The sequence below is a fragment of the Thunnus albacares genome, chromosome 10 (genome assembly GCF_914725855.1).
Source record: "Thunnus albacares chromosome 10, fThuAlb1.1, whole genome shotgun sequence".
Lineage (NCBI taxonomy): Eukaryota > Metazoa > Chordata > Actinopteri > Scombriformes > Scombridae > Thunnus > Thunnus albacares.
The window spans coordinates 8,641,682-8,661,866 of NC_058115.1; the positions used below are offsets into that span (position 1 = coordinate 8,641,682).

General features: G+C 40.4%; 2 protein-coding genes across 3 annotated transcripts; both read right to left on the reverse strand.

Annotated features, from left to right (window-relative positions):
* Positions 1-2,120: 2,120 nt before the first annotated feature.
* zgc:110843 (uncharacterized protein LOC541492 homolog) lies at positions 2,121-6,433 on the reverse strand. The gene is made up of 3 exons (XM_044363561.1): positions 6,250-6,433; positions 4,024-4,226; positions 2,121-3,006 (listed from the first exon to the last, which is right to left on the reverse strand). The coding sequence occupies exons 1-3, from the start codon at positions 6,311-6,313 to the stop codon at positions 2,917-2,919; spliced, it is 357 nt and encodes a 118-aa protein (XP_044219496.1). The 5' UTR covers positions 6,314-6,433; the 3' UTR covers positions 2,121-2,916.
* Positions 6,434-7,870: 1,437 nt separating this feature from the next.
* Positions 7,871-20,004, reverse strand: ube2d2 (ubiquitin-conjugating enzyme E2D 2 (UBC4/5 homolog, yeast)). Of its 2 annotated transcripts, none has more exons than XM_044363662.1 (7): positions 19,727-20,004; positions 18,018-18,081; positions 12,300-12,331; positions 11,868-11,945; positions 11,175-11,280; positions 10,613-10,706; positions 7,871-9,259 (listed from the first exon to the last, which is right to left on the reverse strand). In XM_044363662.1, exons 1-7 carry the CDS (start codon positions 19,748-19,750, stop codon positions 9,214-9,216), a joined length of 444 nt encoding a protein of 147 aa, XP_044219597.1. In that variant the 5' UTR covers positions 19,751-20,004; the 3' UTR covers positions 7,871-9,213. The 2 variants fall into 2 exon arrangements, with proteins under 2 accessions (XP_044219597.1, XP_044219598.1); XM_044363663.1 differs by lacking the exon at positions 19,727-20,004 and adding an exon at positions 19,207-19,469.
* Between the last annotated feature and the right edge of the window lie 181 nt (positions 20,005-20,185).

Genomic DNA, 20,185 nt, shown 5'->3' on the forward strand with positions numbered 1-20,185 from the left:
TGAGCAGAATATGATAAAGTCCAGTGTCTCCCCGGATAATGTAAAGCCCTGATGTGTCTCTGTTAGCACATTCATTATTTATTACAACAGGCTAAATTTACAGCAGTGCTCATTAGAGTCAATCTCAATAAACTGCCACTAAGGCCGTGTGAATGATCCTAATTCATTCATGAATGCAGTCAATGACAGCAGTTACACATATGTAAATGTAGGATATGTATGTGTTAAGGAGGAGGGGTCTAGTGGCAGTGGAGTAATGTGATGTGTAATTAATTTAAATGGAAAAAATCTGAGCATAAGTGGTCTGAGTTGATTAGCAAATTAGTGATGATGGGACTGGAAGTGCATTAAAGTCAAAAAAATGTCATGTTTTTAATGTGACATTAAAGTAAACAAACATTACAGCAGCAGAAAGTGACAGTTGTGGATATAATAAACCTGTCAATGACACTTACACGTTTATTCCTGCGTTATAACCGCTAAACTACATATGTTGGTGTCACATATAGTCAACATTATGAAGAAGCTTACGTTTAAAAACAACAAAAATGAACAATTAAACAATTTAAAAACAATAAACGTTTACTGATCCATCAAACATACTCACGGAACAGACACAGTCTTGCTCCAGTTTATTATAAACACATGTTAATGAAAGTCTTTCCACTCAGTATTGTCCTCCTGTGTGTGTATTAGCACACTGTTGAGCTGTCTGTTTAAGGTGACTCCTCACACAGGGATGCTGGAGTCCACTCCACCTCTTGTGAGAGTCCTCCGTTGCATCTGGCACGCAGCCAGATACCTCGTGCGTGTGTATGTGTGCGTGCGTGTCACTATGGGAGCAGGGGCCCACCGTGTACTCGCGTACACTGTCTTGGCCAGGACTATCCGTGCAAACACAGCGTCGTCTAGTGGTCACCACTAATACTGCCACATCTTAAAATGGCCACTGGTGCTGGTGGACACTGCAGCACGGCGGAGGCCCCCCTCACCTCCAGCCAGGGCCGGATTCAGTGATTTGGGGGCCACAGGCAAACTGTCTTGCTTTGTTTTCACTGTTTCTCTAAGTGGGAAATGTCTCAAAACTTCTTCAGTGAAACTATTAATACAACACAGAATACTGTAAAAGTCTGGTTAAAGTAAAGGTCCTGCATTCACATTTTTACTTAAAAGTGAAGAGTGAAAGGCAGGTATTATCAGCTCAATGCACTTCAATTTACTTTACAAGTGGAGTCCAATTAGTTTATATAATGCTGGATAGTTTAATCAATAATAATGCATCATATTTTATTTGTGGTATTTTGTGAGTGAAATCTGAATGTGCAGCATAACCAGTAATATTTATCTGTCAGGTAAATGTAGTACATTGTTTTCCTCTGAAGTAGAAGTACACAGTTGCATATTTTGGGGGCCTTTTGTCACTTATTTCATGGAACAATGGTAAATGGTTAATGGACTGCATTCATATAGCACCTTTCTAGTCTTATCGACCACTCAAAGCACTTTACACCCATTTTACACAACGTCACTTTACACCCTCACCCATTCACACACACACGTTCATGAACTGATGGCAGAGGCTGCCGTACAGCGCTCCACCATGTTTCTATGCTCACCCATTCACACACACACACTGATGGCACAGCCTCTGGGAGGAATTTGGGGTTCAGTATCTTTGACATGCGGACCGCAGGAGCCAGCAATGATTAGCGGCAAGCTGCTCTACTTCCTGATCCACATCCGCCCAATGAGTTAGAATAGTAACATGACATATTATCTTTCATATCTAATCATAATAAATCTATAGGTGTTTGGGGGCCTTATACTTGGGGGCCCCAGGCAGCTGCCTACCTTGCCTGAAGGTAAAATGCGGCCCTGTATTTAGCCGAGGCTTCACACACACACACACACACTGCAGTTACCCTACAGGGCTGTTTACTCATTATCTCTATCCACCGTTAATCCATGAGCACGCTGCTCTACCTCGCAGCTGACAGAAGTGAAGTGGTTAAGTGGACTGCATTAGATCTGGAGGTTAAAACACAAACAAATGTAGAGTTTGGCTTCTGGCCCTGCAGCGAGAACAGCTTCCTGAAAAATAAATACACAAGGCCGGCGAATCAGATCACTCGATAAGTTTTATTCACAATATACAGAACAATGAATCATCAAGTCAGACACACGGCAGCCAGTAGAAAATAAATCTGATGAAAAAGCAAAATATATCCTTTATAAGCAGAATTCCCAACACTTTACAGATTAAATACAACAGTTTCCTCAGAAAGACAGTAACTGGTTACAGACAGCAGATAGTGTTTCAACAGTTCTCAAGATAGATTTTTATTTCATTAAACACAAACATGACTTCTACCTCTGACTAAGCAGCTCTTGGTGCAAAAATCATGACATGTAACATTCATATGGGTTGTGTGTGTGTGTGTTCTGACTTCTGATTTTAATGTAAGGCGCTGCATTCGGATGCAAAAACCGGACTGAGGCAAAGATCTGCCGTACTCCTCGTGTTCCAAACACCTGCTCCACACCTGGAGGAGCGGAGAGAGAAAGGGACGCCAGACGTGAAGGTGTGACGCCTGTGCAGTGCCGTTTTGACCTTCGTGTTAAGTGGGTCAAAAAGCGACTGCGCAGTCGTAATACCCCGATGTCTGACTGTATTGATTGTCAAAGTCCCTTTATTATCTCTTCGCACATGACCTTTGATTTCAAAGTCATGCGGGTTTGTGTAGGAACAGTGTGGGAATGTATGAAATGAAAAATTCAGTTTCTATTCTGGTCTATGAAGAATACTGTGTCGTACCGTAACCATCAGTGTGCACTGTAATGAGGATAACTGGCTGGACAAACTGGGGCCGGGTGGAGGGGAGGTCAAGGGAGGGCGCGCTTTTCTGATTGGTTGGCTTAAGCGTCCCTCTTTTTGATGATGAGCGGTCCGACATTGTCCCCGGTTTCCTCGTTGTGTTTGGTGTGGGCACCGTCGCAGTAAGGGAACTGCAAGGAGGACACACAATGTTAAGAGGAAAACAAAAGTCCAAGAACTTTTGTTCTTTGATAAGAGAAACCGCTGCGAGGAAATCACATTTTAAATATCACAAATAGTAGGAAATAAGACATGATAACAGCCTCCACACAAACAATGAACCATCTTTATGATAAATACACCCACTGACTATAAATGATCAAAACATTCAACGTTGCAGAGGTAAACCAAGAGTTACACTGTCCTTGTGTTTATTATATGTCCATGAAAGCAAATTGTGGATCTTGGTTATGCAAATGAGTTCTCTCCCTCATGAGGACATAAAGTGCCACTCGGGTCCATTTCAGAGTGAGGTCTATAATTTTAAAATATGACCTCCACACAAGGCAATTACTGGCCGCTCAGTTAAATTCAGATGTCTCTAAGTGTTCAATTTGCCCCTGCAGTGGTACTTAATCGAACACTGCCGACAGCACGCGCGGGGCCCGCGTTGTGGAAAACACGACCGGAATTGCAGAATCAACTGTAAAACGTTTGCCAAAATGTGGATACAATTAGGAAAAAAATCAGGGTTTTCCTGCCATTATAAACGTTCTCTCACGGCGTCTAAGCTGAATGAACAGAGCAAACTAGACACTCTTTCTGATGACACAATGTGCTTAAATCGTATATATCACAGAATTCAGGACAATTGAAATGGAAAACACAGAATTCGGGGAAAAAATAAATTGAAATCTGGAAAAAAGTTCTAAATTTATTTCATAGGGCCCCACACGCTGTCAGTAGCTGATACTCTGGGTTGAAACTTTGCATGTTGCATGTCTGGAATCTAAGCTGGAGATGTCCATGTGCAGTCAAAGGTTAGAACACCTGGCTGTGACATCAATGACTACCCCAAAAGTGCAACATGTGTGAAAGCATAACAGACCTTTAATCATGTTCTGGAAACCTCACTGGTTGATTTTTTTTTTTGACTTAGACAACCCAATAAGAGAAATGACTGGCAGGTATTCAAAGAGTAAACTAACCTTCTTTGACTTCCAGCAGCGGCAGTACACAGCTTTGGTGCCGATGTCCTCCATGTCAAAGCTGTGCACCACTTTGGGACTGTCTTTGCTGACGGATGTGTTCACCTGGGCCTTCTTGCAGCCTCTCCCACTCAGGTAATGGCTGACTAGAAAACCTCCTACAGCTGCAACCACTGCCACTGGCACTGCAACCACCAAATGCTCTGGAGAGAGAAAAATGTAGTAAAGTTAAGTGTTTATGTGTGTATTATGAAATGTAGGTAAGGGTTAAGAAAACTAACTAGAGTTGAATGAACACCTCACTGTCATGTGAAGATCTTAGTTAATAGTTGGTGTAAATGCACCTTTGTGACCCCGTGTGGTCATTTTTTTATAAAGGACACCCAGACCCTCAGCTGCTTTTGTTGTGTAAAGACACGTGACAGAGACCTCAGGTGACCTCAGTGTTTTGTTTTGTTTTATGTGAACAGAAAAACTTTATCAGTCACCTTGATTGACTCGCGTCGACACTGACGTAATTTGGATTTGTGGCCAAAACACTCCTCTATCGGTAAACAGCTTCGTGGCATTACAGTCCACTTTGGGTTCTCTTAAAACAGGCTTATGAATTTTCTGAGCAAATTTAAATTCACTTAGAGGTAAGCTCCAAACAGGAGTCAGGCAGATCGCCCAGGATTTTAAGATGCAGGGAAAACCCTGAGAGACGCAGCTTCTCTAATGAGACGTCAATAGAAACATAAAGAGGTGGAAGCTATAGATGTTTTTGATTTCTGCTAATCATCTTTTTAGCAAACAATTCACATAACAAGCCTTGAGTATGCTTTACAAGCTCATCGAGTCCAGTAGAAATCGGATTGTTCTTCTTTTATATGATCCTGATGAACAATTGAGTCAACATGAACCGTTCTGTCCTAAAGCCAGAAACTAAAGGACAAAGTCCATCGTGTCATACAAGTTACAAAACATTTAGCTACCACCTTAACAAGGACTGGAGGTTGATATTTGTGTGTGTGTGCTCAGAGAATAAATGAGCTTTTGTGATGATAAGAATAAGTGTGTGATATGAATAAGTGAGTGTCTGGATGAAGACGTTGACATTGAACAAACACATGATTCATTGTAGGCCTGTTACACTGGATTGCAAAAGACTGTACCTAATAAACAGGAAACTGTGTATATTGAGTAACTTGCAGGCGTTTATGGTACCCAACTGACCGTTCAGTACTATCTGAATGTAAGATTTTAATCACTAAGAACGGTTTTCCACATGTTTCTACTAACTCTTTGCCTTTAAGCCTCTTTAAAATGTCTAAAGATCCTGGATTTGCTGCACTATTATGTTCTGTTGTAACACTGAAAGGGAAATCCATTCATAGTGTTACATAGACTCTATTTGTGATATTAACTGTTAGACAAGGTTATTGTGTTTTTATGATTGTACTTATCATCATCTGGAGAGGAGGAAAACACTTGAACCTTTTAACTAAAGAATGATTTTTTTTAAACCTTAAACCAGTCAAGCAGTAACAAAATGATCAATGCTTTTAAAAGGTCTCACAGCCAGTTCAGAGGATGATTTAACATCCTTCAGACGAAAATCAGCCTCTCTTCCTCCTGCTCCGTCCTGTTGCATCATCTGGGGATGGACTCAGCTTCAGAGAAAGCTGACAACTTGAGGGTTATGTGCTGTGGCTTTGCATTTCAACCAGGGATTGTGAATTCTCCAGTATTTTGTCGAAGCGGTGAGTAGGATTATTCAGCATCACATGATGCAGAGACATGAGGAGGGAAATGGGGCCCTTGCTGCCAGTCTGGCTCAGCAAGTTCAGTGATTAGCTGCCACCAAACATTCAGATACTCCTGCCGTGGATGTTGGGATCACCTCCAAGTATGGCTTGAGCTCATGGGCCAAAACTGAGTGACCGTCTAAAGTTGGTAACACAACCTGTGGCTGTATTTTACACAAGTCACTGCCAGCTAGGTGTCTGTTAGCCAGCTGAGGAGCGGTTAGATTAGTGATACTGCAGCAAAAAAGTTAGTTTGATTCTTAAATTACTGATAATTTAAAGGTAAGAGCACTGAATTTAGCTGTAGTCTCCATACACCGTGCTGTAGCCATACAAACATGTTTGCCAGTGACGTTGATCGCTGTTATGTTTACGTTGAGCGGCAAACGAAAAGACTCATTACAAGCTAGCATGCTATTAGCTGGCGTTAATACTTTACCTTTTGACAACCTGATTCCCGGGGTGGGTAATGCGGGTATAGCAGGTAAACTCGGGGCTGTCATGTTTTCGCTGGACGGTGTGTTATTTGTAGTCAGCTCTCAGCAGCAAGGTCAACCGAGGAGTCTTACCGCACTCCGTTAGCTCCGGTAGAACTCCGTCTGTTCGGTCTGCTTACGTCACTGTGCAACAACCAATCATAGCCGAGGACGGAGAGTGATGTTCTAACAATGCGAGAGCATTCACTCCGCAACTAAAACCTACTTCGCTTTGGGGCCGTTTAAAACACTGATTTCCGTATATATGATGCATTAGTTTCTTTCGTTAGATGTTTATTACAAAGGGAAGAAGACACGTTAACCTTCATTCATTCAAACCTTCGTTTAAGCCTCAAAAATCATTGAGATTTTATCTTTTGCTATGATGTCGAGATACAGAGTCAAATAGATCAAAACAGTGAAAACAATTGCACACTGTGGTGAAATAGTTTGGGATTATTTATGAAGGGCTCATTAACATAAATATATCCGCATAGGACTGAATATACTAACTTTTGAACGTGAAAGTTAATGTCTTGACAATGATTTGGGAACAGCAGTAGTAGAATTAGAGATAGTTATTCTGCGTTCATGTCATTTCGGATTTATCGTAACAACCAGTCTCTCGACTTGTGAATAATGTTCAAGACAACATCGGTCATTGTTACAACTGGGAAACTCGGATTTTCCTAAAAGCTCCTATATTTCTGAATTGGCACTTAATAGTACAGAAGTGCCTAAAAATCTAACAAATACAGATGCTCCACATCAGCCAAAGGCTGTCGGTCAAGTATTCTAATCCTCACACCACCAAATATGTAATCATCCGATCCTCTGGATGATGTAAACACTCGGGAATCGTCTCTTCCATCCAGCCCATGTGACGTGTACGTAGCACAGAGAGGAAGGCTGTAGAGGAAGGAGAACTATCTTGACGGCTGCGATCTTTGGTGATTCCCTTCTGCCTTTCAGGAAAAGCTTTCCTTCTGAATAAAATACATGCTTTACTGAACCATGATAACCATCTCTGGGTAAACTCTAATAGCTTATAAGACAAATATATGATTTTATTTTCATCAATATAAACACAGAATCGCGATCAATTAGAATTTATTGCACTTAAGATAAATATTTAAAAGCACCACTAGAGGGCGACAAAGCGACTTCACTGCACTTGGAAGTACTGCGACATGAGTGAAGTCTGAAGATATAAGAAGATGCACATTGATGCAGTTTTATTGTTCTGTGAATCCATTATTGTACTTTTAAGTTCAGGTTCCCACTAACGGAATAAGTGATAGTGACTACATCCCCCACCCACTTTAAGATATTTATTCTGGGGAAATTTTTAAACCACGTCAATAAATGTTAGTCTTGTTTTACTTAATCAGAAATTCCCAGAAATAACCACACAGATTTGGATAGTAGCAATCTAACCATAAGATAACAGTGATCCAGTGCGGTACTGGCAGGTATTCTTCTGTCGGAGGTTCTGTAGAAGTGGGCCGTGAATTTGACCTGGCTATAAAATGTCCCTGTCCTACCTCTGCATGTCGTCCAAAAGGGGCTGAGAATGAGTCAACACAGGAGTCATGGGTTTTTATTACACAGTTTAATCAACACACAAAGCTCAACGAGCCTCTCAGGTAATTCAATATACAGAGGTTTTGTGCAAGAAGAGTGGGTTCTCCTCGCACCCAGAGCCCAAGCCAGTCCCATAGCCATTTAAGATGTTAGCCTCTAATTTAACAATAGCAAAAAACAAAAAAAGAAAAGAAAAAAAAAAAGCAACCTAAAGAGTTATGGGTGGGGGGGAGAGGGGGGGATAAAAACACAGGTTGAACTAAGAAAAATAAATTGCTTAAATACCTGGTCCAGAACCTCCACTTTGTGAATAAAGAAAAGGTGGTGGTAGTGGTGGGGGTGACATGGGTTTACAGTTGTGCGTGCATGTGTGTGTGTGTGTGTGTGTGTGTGTGTGTGTGTGTGTGTGTGTGTCTATGTGTGTGTACAAAGAGGTCAACTCGGGTAAGGTGGGGTGGGAGAGGGGGAGTGAGGAGCAGGAGGTGTGGGGATAAATTCAAGTCCTTTCGTAGAATCCAACAGAAGACCAAAATAGGCCATGTGCATCTTTTTTTTTTTTTTTTCATTTTACATAGCCTGCGATGATTTCTTTTAAGTATTCATTGTATAAAATACAGAGTGCCCTTCGACTCGCGTGCCAAACTGCTTTCTTGAATTGTCACCTCGACAGATGGGAATTATAAAGGACAACAGAACAAGAAAGGGAGCAGAGTGTAAAAATCCCTCCATATTATTGTCCCCCTCCCCCCTAAAAAAGGGAAATAAAGAAGAAAAAGGTCCCCTCAAAGTTTTACAGATGCTCAAAGGAATGCTTTTAGTAATTAACGTCTGGGGTAAGTGGGTGAGGATGCAGGGGTGTGTAGGAAAAAGGGGGAGTCGGGGAGGCTGCGACAGCCCAACCTGCATGGTGACAAAATGTAAAAGGAATACAGAGGTCAGGAGGGGAGGGGGCAGAGGTCACAAGGAAGGGACGAGGTGAAGAAAGGGCAAGGAGAGACGGGCGTAACCATTGCAAGTTGACAATATGTACACTGGAGGGTGGGCAGGTGAGCTGAGAGGTGTGAGAGGAGGGGAGGGGGGAGGGGGAGACAGAGCCAAACAGAGAAAGAGAGAGAGAAAGAAAGAGAGAGAGATAGAGAGAGAGAAGGTGGGGCAGAGGGAGTTTTACAGGTACTCTGGTGAAGGGGAGGCGTGGCTCAAAGAAAGCACTCCAATGGAAACCAACAAGATCTTGTTTTAAACTTTTCATTTGTTTGTATGGTTTTTTGTTTGTTTTCTCTTTACGTCTGAAGCTCCCCTAACCTTATGTCGTAGAGGTGGTTGGCCATGATTCTACCCCAACACTACATTGCATACTTTTGTGTCCATTCCCGAGCTATTTTGTTGTACCTGTAATCAAGCAGAGACAGAGAGAGAGAGACCAAGAGGGGGAACGGTTAGTTTACCCTTGTAATGACCAACATATTGACATTTTATGATGTATATGCACATTTAAGTTTTGCTGCCTCCCTGCCAGCAGCAGCAGCAGCAGCAGCGGCGGCAGCACAGAGGGCAGCTTGGCTGGCTCTCCACAGAGCACACACAGCTCTGCCATCTTGTGCTGAAATTCAGGAGGTTACTTTTTATTTCCTCTTGCCACTGCGGCAAACGGCCAGAAATCACTGCTGCTGGCTGATCAGTACCAAGAAAACGGTGATAGGTGATAACAGATATGGCACAACCAAAATGACAGTAGTATCTCTAGTGTATAGTTGTTAAATACCACTTGTTTTATGATAGGGCACATCATATAATGTTCTGTGGGTATGTAAAAAACGCAGATGACAGTGCAAATCTCTGACTGGTCAGTGTGGGCTGCCAGCATTCACTAAACCCAATAAATATCTGATAATATACAGAACAGGAGAGAAAACCCCAGCTGACTGCTACTTTATGTAAGACCTTTCCTTCTCTATATAGCGTTTATAATGACAGAAACACTCATTTTGACTCGGGCTGATGAAATGTATATTTAAACCTATCAGATGCTACAAGCTAATGGAGCTAAATATCAGCTTTATTTAAGTAAAGAAGGACTTTATACGGACTGCAATGCAACATGTGCTGCAACAAGTGTTCAGTTGCATTACTCTAATACAGCCAGATAACATAGTGATGCCAACTGACATTAAATCTCCAGACTGGAAAATGTTCTGAAAGAAATGTAAAAACGTGTTTGGAACATTCCTCCATCTCTCTCTTTGCTCTGCGTCCATTCAGAGCAGCCAGCTGGGGGGGGGGGGTCGAAACCACAGTTCTTCACTTCAGACGGACAAAATTGCCAATTTTGGAAGGTGAATATAACAAACTGGAGAGTCTTATTACCTTTGAACAGTAACCAATCAGTATATTTTTAAAGCCCATTTCCATAATTTAACCCAGACTGAAACCTGCTATCCTTGTGTTTTTGTAGCTTTCAAACTATGTAGAAAAGACTGTTGCGAAATCTCAAAAATAACAGAAATTGTAGCTAATTAAAGTGTAGTAATCTGGTAGTACAATGGAGCTTCTGTCCATCAGTAGCTAGACTGTGACACTGTCTGTCATCAGAACATGACTTTTGATCAGTTTGGGTTGTAGAGTGTCTCAAAAATAAAGGCTGGTAACCCAAATGTTTAATGTTGACAAAGAGGCATGAACCCTTAAAAACAGACCATAATGGACACCAATGACGCACTTAACAACAAGAAGGAGATAACTTACTTTTCCCTGTCCGTCTTGTAGATGCGGGCGATCTCGGGTACTAAGGGGTCATCCGGGTTTGGGTCGCACAGCAGAGAGCAGATGGACAGGAGAACTGGGATGGATGTATCGGAGGTTGACCAGTCAGCATTCACATAAAAGAAAAAAAAAAAAAAAAAAATCTTAAGAATTTTGACAACTTTCCTTCCTTCAGATGCAAGTGTTTTTTAGTAAGGAGCTATAGAACTATTGATGATGCATAAAAATGGGGTTTTGACAAAAATGTAGAAAAAAAACCCCCAACTCTGTGCATGAGAGACATTTGTAAGCACGTCTGTTAGTGATCATCCATCAGAAAGAGCTACGCTGACATTTACAGAGATAGTACTCCAGTTTAATACAAGGACCTCTGCGTGAGAAATGTTAAAATGCATTATTTGTGGGATGCATTTTTATTCAAAAGGAAACCAACATGTTTCCTCTGTTCCTTCATTCCTAACACACTTGTTTAGAAAGGCATCTGCCATTTATCTGTAACCACATGTGCAGTTTAGAGTCTGAAGGCCAGTAAGAACCGGCCTACCTTTGGAGATGGTGAGAGCCGGAGACCACTGTGATCGCAGGATGTCAAGACAAATGCTGCCGTTGCTGTTGATATTTGGGTGGTAGATTCTTGTGGTAAATGCAACCTGAAAACAGACAGAGGGGGGAGGGGGCGTGAGACAGAGAAACAACAGGAAACTGAATGACGTATAGCTGCGGCATGTTTTAGCAGGAAAAGACACACTTTTACTTTTAGAGCTGGGCGTATTTCTCCATAGATAGATCATTCTATTGTCATCCTGTGAGATTGTCAACACCTGATGTAATCGCCCTGGACGGTCAGTCCACCTTAAGTGAGCCTGGGCTGAAGTTGTCGCTAAGTTCAGGGCTAACCCCCTTCACTTTAATCAGCAGGCGGCAAAGCAAGACACAGGAACTTTGCTTGGTTCTTGAGGAGTTATAGCATTTATTCACTGACAAAAAAGCCTAAACTGTACACACACACACACACACACACACACACACACTGCTAACCACACACTGAGCTATCCCTTAAAGGAGCCGCGCTACTTGTGTAACACATTTCAGGTCTGATAGTAAGTTAGTTAAACCAATCGTTGAACATCCCTTCAAATGTTGATGTACAATCCGATCACCAATCAGCACAAGCCGAGTTACTTTGTTTATTTATACTGCTGCTTTGTATGTTTGTGTGTGTCAGTGTCTTGCTTACCTTTGGCGGTTTGAAGGGGTAGTCTGTGGGGAAGTGTATGGTCAAGAAGAAAACCCCGCTCTGGTAAGGACTGTCATTCTAATCCACGGAGAAAGAAAACATTCATCTCATTAGTGATTGTACTGCAATGACAAATCTATATGTACAAAATGGGATATAAAATGAAATGCTAGCGGTGATGTCACACAAAACTCTTATGTTTGAGTTAAAGTTGACGTCTAACTAATTGATAAAATAAGCATTAAGTTCAGTCTACTTTGGCCCTATCAGATTATTTACTGTGCTTACTGAGGAGCACCATTCAAAGTCAGCAGTTCAGTCACAATTTAAAGTCAGCAGTTTAGAGTATAAATTAATGGCAGAACATCCTGTCATATGTGTGAATGTTAATTCCCAGAAAAAACCAACGACTGTGACTAAGTGAATACTTACAGGTCCCATTATTGTGGCTTGCCAGTGAAACACTGAAACAAAGACCAGAGAAATTGGTTATGAAACACTAAACACAAAGCGTGGCTGAGAAGTGTTAGAATAAATAATGCCACATGAAGGGCTCATGTTTATTTGTATAGTTGAGTAACAGACTTACAACATAGTGCAACTCAGGACATACAGTATATACACACACACAACATTTTTCTCTAAATTGTGAGTGCAAAGGGTCAGACAAGTGCAGTAAACTCACACTTAAATTTTTTTTTTTTTTTTTTTTTTTTTTTTTTTTTACAGAAAATGCTCCTTATATGAATGATATCAAAAGCATCAAAAGCATTTCTGAAGAGGAAATCGTTACCAAGATGCAATATGAGGAAGTCTTAGACAAAACAAGTGGTGGGAATTGATTTGGGAGCATCTGAACCTGCCCAAGTCAAGCATCCGGTCGAGGTCTGATGACAAATGTCACATTGAAAAGTCAACCACAGCAATTACGTGTTCCTAGAACCACTTTCTTGCAGTTTATAGAAGAGTGGTTTATTTGATGTTGGGTAGCAGGAAACAAGATGTACAGAGCAACGTCGCTGCTACTTTTTTCTCCCCCAGTGCCATTTTAGGTATACAAGAGTGAAACATCCTTAAAATATGTATGAAAAAGGAAATCAAGAGTATGGATGATGTTTTAGAAGTGGATCCTATTACGTACCAGGTCTGAGTAGTCAGATTTCTGACTATTTTTCAGCTCAGATGCTACTAATTCCTCATATCAATGCCTGTGTATTGGGATGACATAATCTCTAGACATATGTCTGCAGGATGCATGCTGGCTTTGATTGTTTTCATGCAACACATCTGAATGGTATGAAGTTAAAACTGTTCAAATATGCCCGCACACTGATTTCAAGCAAGTATGCTAATAGCACTAATATGGATAAACAGCTGTTGGTAATAATATTGAAATACACAAAAGCTGTGTTTGTGACAGCTTATAACAATATTTTAATACCTCAATTAAAAATCTTTTTCTATATTTAAACTACTTAGAACAAGTTCGAGTCAGTTCACAAGTAGTTGTAGAGCAACCTTGATCTGAGGTCAAACTTGTTACTTTATACAGTAGTAAACAGAGATTAGACAACAGAACTAGAAAACACAAAATTAAGAGAGAGATCAAAGAAAAAAATAGGGAATTACATGGATAAAATCCCTTCTCCAATCCAGAAAGATTCATATCTGTAATGTACCTTTTGAAAAGGAATAGACTAAATAAAAATGCACCGAGACGTACCCTGATTAACCTACAAACGTCACAAACCTCAGTCATGAGATAATGGTGTGGTGTTGGTGCTTTGTGGAACCAGGTGTTGCAGTAATGATTAGCATCAGCTCACCTCTTTACTGTCAGCCACAGTGCTTTACTGTTAGTGTGTTTACATCAACCTACTTCCGCTTGTGCCGCACATTTGAATGAGCATCTAGTCAACTGTTTATGATACTTGCAGTTTGTTGATGTCAACGGAACAAGCTACTGTGAGCTAGTGGCGGGACAAAAACAATAGATATTGCAAAATGTCGTGATATTTCCACTTGAGATGCGATATCAATACACTGGTGCCAATATTAATACTTCTTTTTTTTTTTTAAACCCATGACCGCTCAGAATTGATTCAGCTACTTTGGCTAACCGCTACAAGAGCGCCACTACCCTCCGTGAACAGAATCAGACAGACGGCATACATCGTGTATCGCAGATTTGCCTTTGTTGTGATATATTGTTATCATGGGAAGAATATCGTGATAGTATTGTGAGTTCTGTGATTCTAACCCCTACCGCTAACTACACAGGCGTTTATCTACTAATTATTGTGATGAAACATTACACAACAAGTTTTTGTATGGTAATTGAAGTGAGATTAACCAATCAATTTCACACTACCTAATCAATACCTAATCATAGTTAAATCATTTGTTGATATAAATCCTAATAATCCTAATGCAAAAATGTTGACAAATAACCACGATAATCAGTGGTCCATAGAGGCAGCACCTTTAAAGTGGACGAGATGAATACTTCAATGTAACAGAATTAAGACAATACACAGTCGAGGCGTGAAAGTACAAGTGCTAGACAGCTTTCACTTTGAGATACTGTGTCACATGATTATTTCTTTGTGTAAAAAAACCAAGTTTCCTTATCTCCTAAATGTACCCATCTCAGCTGTCACCACAGACGAGGAAGTGATCACATCGTGTCTAACCCAACACAAGACCTTGGCGTCATCAACATAACACTTTCATGCTATGTTGTTTTTGAGAAGAAAATACTTCAGAATAAAATATTTTTAAATAACTGATTGAACAGATGTTAAACAGAAGTGGACTGAGATTATTTAGGGCAGTTTTGATTCTGATTACATGTAGTTGTACATCTGTGTTACCTTCACTGCCATCACGTTAATAGCAGCAAGTTGCCTTTCCTCAGACAGAGAGGATTTGGCTCTCTGTGCACAGTGGACACAGTCAGTACAAGGGTTCATGTTTACGTTATTTAAGAGACAAAGAACAGTAAAAACACCCGTGTAGGGAACTGCACCTGTCAGTATAAACATCAGCTCACTGATGGTTGCTGCTCGTCTTGCATCACCAGAGCAGAACAATAGTCTTGAAAATGTTCACAAATGTGAATTGACAGATATGTTTGAATTCAAATATATTGATTATCCTACTCGCAAATAAAAGTAAGAAGTTTACACATTGCACTGTACCGACTGGACCTGACAAATTTGCATTGTTTTATTCAAGTGGCTCATACAGGATAGATAGAAATCACTCTGTTCCCGCCTTGCATTACATTATATTAGTAAAATGTATAAATCTTACAACATGTTAGCTCTTTAGCCTAAAACCTTTTCAAGTTGTGTAACAGATACAAATTGTTCTCACCATCGGCACTGAGTAGTGACATATTTTATAACAACATGGCACCACAGTAATAATTGTTCTGGCATGCACACGGAGCTGACACCATACCCAGAAAACTGATATTTTGTCCTCTCTATGTACAATAAACATGATAGGTGGGGTTTGGGAGATATTAAATTATGGGTACATATTACATTGTGATGTCATCTAATACAACACCAGAACGCTGAATCAAGACATTCCAAAAAACTCATGAATAATTACTATTTCTGTACTGATTTGCATCAGATTGTACACGTAGCCTAATCTACCAAACTACTATAGTTAATATTAATTAGACCATGTAAATATATCTGTATATGTTATTTGCATTTGTATCGTGTATATATACTGTATACACAATGAAATTCACAATCGATACTGGAACTTGCAGACAAAAAAGAAGCACTGTGATTATCAGCACTCCAAATAAATTGTTGCTCCGTTATTTTAAATACAATAATTAAAAAACACAAATAACATGTGCACTTAGTGTGGTATATACATGTATATATGTATTTTGTTTAACCCCCACGATGTAATAGTGGTAAACAACCTTTATCTGATAACACATAAGGTGTTTACATGCGTCTCCAGGCTGCAGTTATCATGTTAACTGATTCAAAGATGGCCATTTAAAAGCCATGTTTCATTGTTGGCGCCTGCCTTTCATTGCTGTAAAACCACACAGTGAAAAAAATTGTTTAGACAATAATTTGATTCTATAAATCAATTTAGTAGCATCAACTACTTTATGACGAGCAGGTGACTCTGATAAGCGTGTAATCCTTGATTATCAGCTAGCAAGACCATAATTCACCAATCAAACTTCCTTGTGATAATATACACCGTGGTGGTGAGTGAGCAAACGTAGCAGCCTGATAGGTAAACATCCATCATTAAAGGTCAAACTTAAAACACAAAGGTTTTTGAGCGTCTGAATTTAAATCCACTGTGACTTCACCCAAGACTGAGCATTGTGGAGGTGAAGAAAGTGCTCTAAAAACTGTTGAAATGAGTGAACAAGAAGAATAATTGAAGCAGAGGCACAGGTGGCTGAGATGTTAAAGGGGGAGCTTTGAACTACTGGTAGTGCGGGACTTTCTCCGAGACAGACAGCAGACTTCACAGGCACCGGTCTGAACACAGCAATCAGTTCTACTGCTTACATGGATTTTAAAGAAAGAAAGAACAAACAATATTCCCTTTTTATTCACTACAAAACATGCAGAAATGTTAAACTGTTCTACATTTGAAGAACGGTGGAAGTACATTAAAGCTGATTTTTAACTAATAATACTATCAGTGGATCATCTGTCAAAAAAAACAAGTTTAGAAGCCAACTTGGAGTTTTTACTTTGTACCCATCAGGTTAAGATACTCTGATTTTTTTTTCAATTTTACAAATTTGATTGTTTCTGTACTATTTGACAGTTTCTTGGCATCTATAATACATAACTAACCAATAACACTGGTCTGACAAATATACTTGCTTTCCATGTCTTCCTTTTGCTGACAACAGTTTCCATGAGATGTATTTAACACAGAAAAACTGAGTTCATAAATGTCCTAGTTTTTCTATAGGATTAAAAAAAGACAACTCCTACACTACGAAAGAATATAATACTAGCCAGATGAGAATTACCCTTATAATTACCCTGAGATGAAAAACGGAACTGACATGTAGTAATGGAGGTGGGAATATTATGCTTTTACGATGAATGAGTATTTTTTTTTTTACAACAGGCAGTCCATGTATTTCCTGATTCTGCATGCTCAAAAAAAAAAAAAAAAAAAAACAGACCTACTTCCTTAATCTGAGAAATATTTAAAAAAAACAATCTATTGTAACTTTTAAGGACACAGGGATCATTTTACACACCATCAGCTCATCACGCCTGGATTATTGCAACAGCCTTTTTATTTGCCTGAACCAAAAACCCACTGATCGACTCCAGACTGTACAGAACTCAGCTGCCGGACTTTTAACCAGAACCAAGAGACGTGATCACATCACTCCTGTTGTAGCCTGTTTACACTGGCCCCCAGTATGTTTTAGAAATAGATTTTAAAGATCTTACTGATTACTTTTAAGGCTCTTCATGGCCTCTCTCCCTGCTCTATCTCTGACCTCTTAGTACCGTTAGCGTACGTGCCGGTACGTACTTTGAGATCCTCGGGCAGAGGTCTTTTATCTGTATCAGAGGCCTGGCTGAAAACTAGAGGGGACAGAGCGTTTGCAGTCAGGGACCCAAGGCTCTGGAAAGATCTGCCCGAGGAAATCAGGTTGGCTGAGTCAGTGATTTAAGTTTCTTCTTAAAACAGACTTTTATCGGAGAGCCTTTCCTGATTTTACTTGAGTTTTCTTTATTCTTGCTTTTTCATACACTGAATTGGTTTTTATACACAAAATAGCTTTTTTTTTTATCTGTTTACTTTTTAAAACCTGATGATTTTATGACTTGTCTGTTTTATTTTGCTGCCTTTGTGAAACACTTTGTAACGTAGATTTTGAAAAGTGCTATGAATAAAAATTATTATTATTGTTGTTATTAGTTTAGTTAAATGCACTGGAATCCACAAATCAAAAGCCAGCACGTTCACTGCTTGTATCTAGTTTTCCAATTAACAATATTCAGTCTGACAAAATTCCACATCCAAACATGTCATAATAATCATTTTAATAAAGAATCAAGTTTAAGCTCCAGTCACACATTGCTACCAGGACAGTGTTGGTTTTGATGGTAAACTTACTGTCATCTCCTACTGGTCCTGCAGAACACTGGGCTGGTGGGTCCCGTGCCAAGTCGTTCAACTCCTGCGACAAAAAAAAAAAAAAAGACAAGTCAGTTGATCAGGTCCTGCAGTGACCCATGGACATCTCAAAGGTGAATGGCAGCACAATAAACATCCAACAAAAGAAACTCCCGATAAAAGATGTCCTGCAACTTCTAATAATATATTTTTAATATACAACTCAAGCAGCCGAGTGTGAGTCATCTGTACAGTTGATTAAATCACTTGTTGTGCTTCTGCAATAGCTACAAAGTTTTCCCTGCAGGTGAAACACTTCATGAAGCATTTCCTACTAACACAACAACACTACTGTAACGCTATGAGCTTTGATTATTGGTGTGACGTAATAGTATTTCTCCAGGTAGGGCAGGTAGCACGTGTGAAAGCCAGACTAAGATCACGACAACATCACAACAGAGACTAAGACACAGTCTACTAACTAACTGGATGTAAGTGTAACGTTGCAAACGTAAACGCTCCGGTTCAACAGTGGACGGCAAGTAAGGAAAACATTATGCTGGCTACTCAGCCACATTATGACATGGACTAACGTTACAGGAGGAATTGACAACAGAAAGACAAAAGCACAACATTCAGCTAACTGTATAATAATGATGTGCTGCTCGCCTGCTGTCAGCAACATGACATCAAAGGCGAGCAACGCGTGGGGCCTGTTTTTACACTGCTAACACTATCGCTAGCTTTTCCCATATGTATCTCCTGTTTGTCGATTTCAAACAATAATATTCATAATGTCAAACACAAACAATAGCAGACTTGTTTTATCACGACTACTTCAGATATCTAACATGTTGTGCGTTACGAAGACAACATCTTAAAAAAACAAGGGATATAAACTAGCTTAGGTTACATCCATCCTCACCTCTGGACTGTTACGAGTCTCATTAGCGTTAAATATATCCACACACGTAAGATAAATATTTTTAAAGGGTGGGCTACAAAACATAGAACAGACGGAAAATTGAAAATCGCTAAATTATAACATAAAGTATGCGCGCTAACGTTAGCGTAAAACGCTAACTGGATAACTTAGCTGTCAAATCAAGCAGCGAGTAAAGCTTCAGTAACTGTAATAAATGATGTTAGCTACCTTCACTACGGTGTGGGGGAACTACTAAACACATACCTGACAGCAGGTAAACACTTATGTGTTGCAACTGCCGCTCCTGTACTAGAAATGTTAATGTAGCAGCTCGCTGGATCAGAGGAAACCTTTAGCTCATCCCTGTTAGCCCACCACCGGGACAGATAGCCACAAAACAGCTAACGGGTTAACACACAGCTAATATCATTCACTTGTAACCGTCACAGCTGTCTTAAACATCAAATCATATCCAGTATTGAACATATTAATTAGTAAACCGATGTGTCAAAACCAAGAACAGCTAATCTAACGGTTGCTCGTAAGTCAACGGTCGAGTTGGCCCGTTTGAAGCAGCACTGGTGAACAGAGAAGCGGCGCATTGCTGCCCTCACTGTCGTCACTCGCTGTCCACACACCGTTAGTTGAAACCTACTTATTGAGCCAACATCAATACATTAATCTCAGTATAATAAACCCCTCAGACAAGCCTCGGGTGGGCAACCTTGGGACTAAACCCCTGACGAAACTGCGAAATCCTGGGCCTCGTCGTTCACTTCCTTACCTTGTGAATTCTTTTCAGAGCCATTGTTGTGCTAGCGCTTCTGTCAGGGAAAACGTGCGGTTAAAATGGCGATTGATATCACTGTCCGTTGATAATACTACGACTTATCGATCATAGAGCACCGTTACAGTACACTCTAATTACTGGTCGCTACTAGAAGGAACCACCGATAGAAATTCGAGGCGAAACTGAAAGATAGAAGGGGTAGACCCGCGGTCCTTCCTCCTACTGCAGCGGCTACCAAATCACTGCGGCCTGTGTTCCGCCAGCAGCAGCGCCGACACCACGTCCGGCACCCGCCCTTCACAATACAAGCACCGTTTGCACTAACATAAACCCACTACAACAGTGGTTCCCAAACTGGGGGCTGGGCATGGGTCGTAGAGAGGTCTCCCGGTGGTCTTAAGGGTAATGAGAACTTTTTTTTAAGATAGAAAAGTTAGCATTAAGTGGTACTAG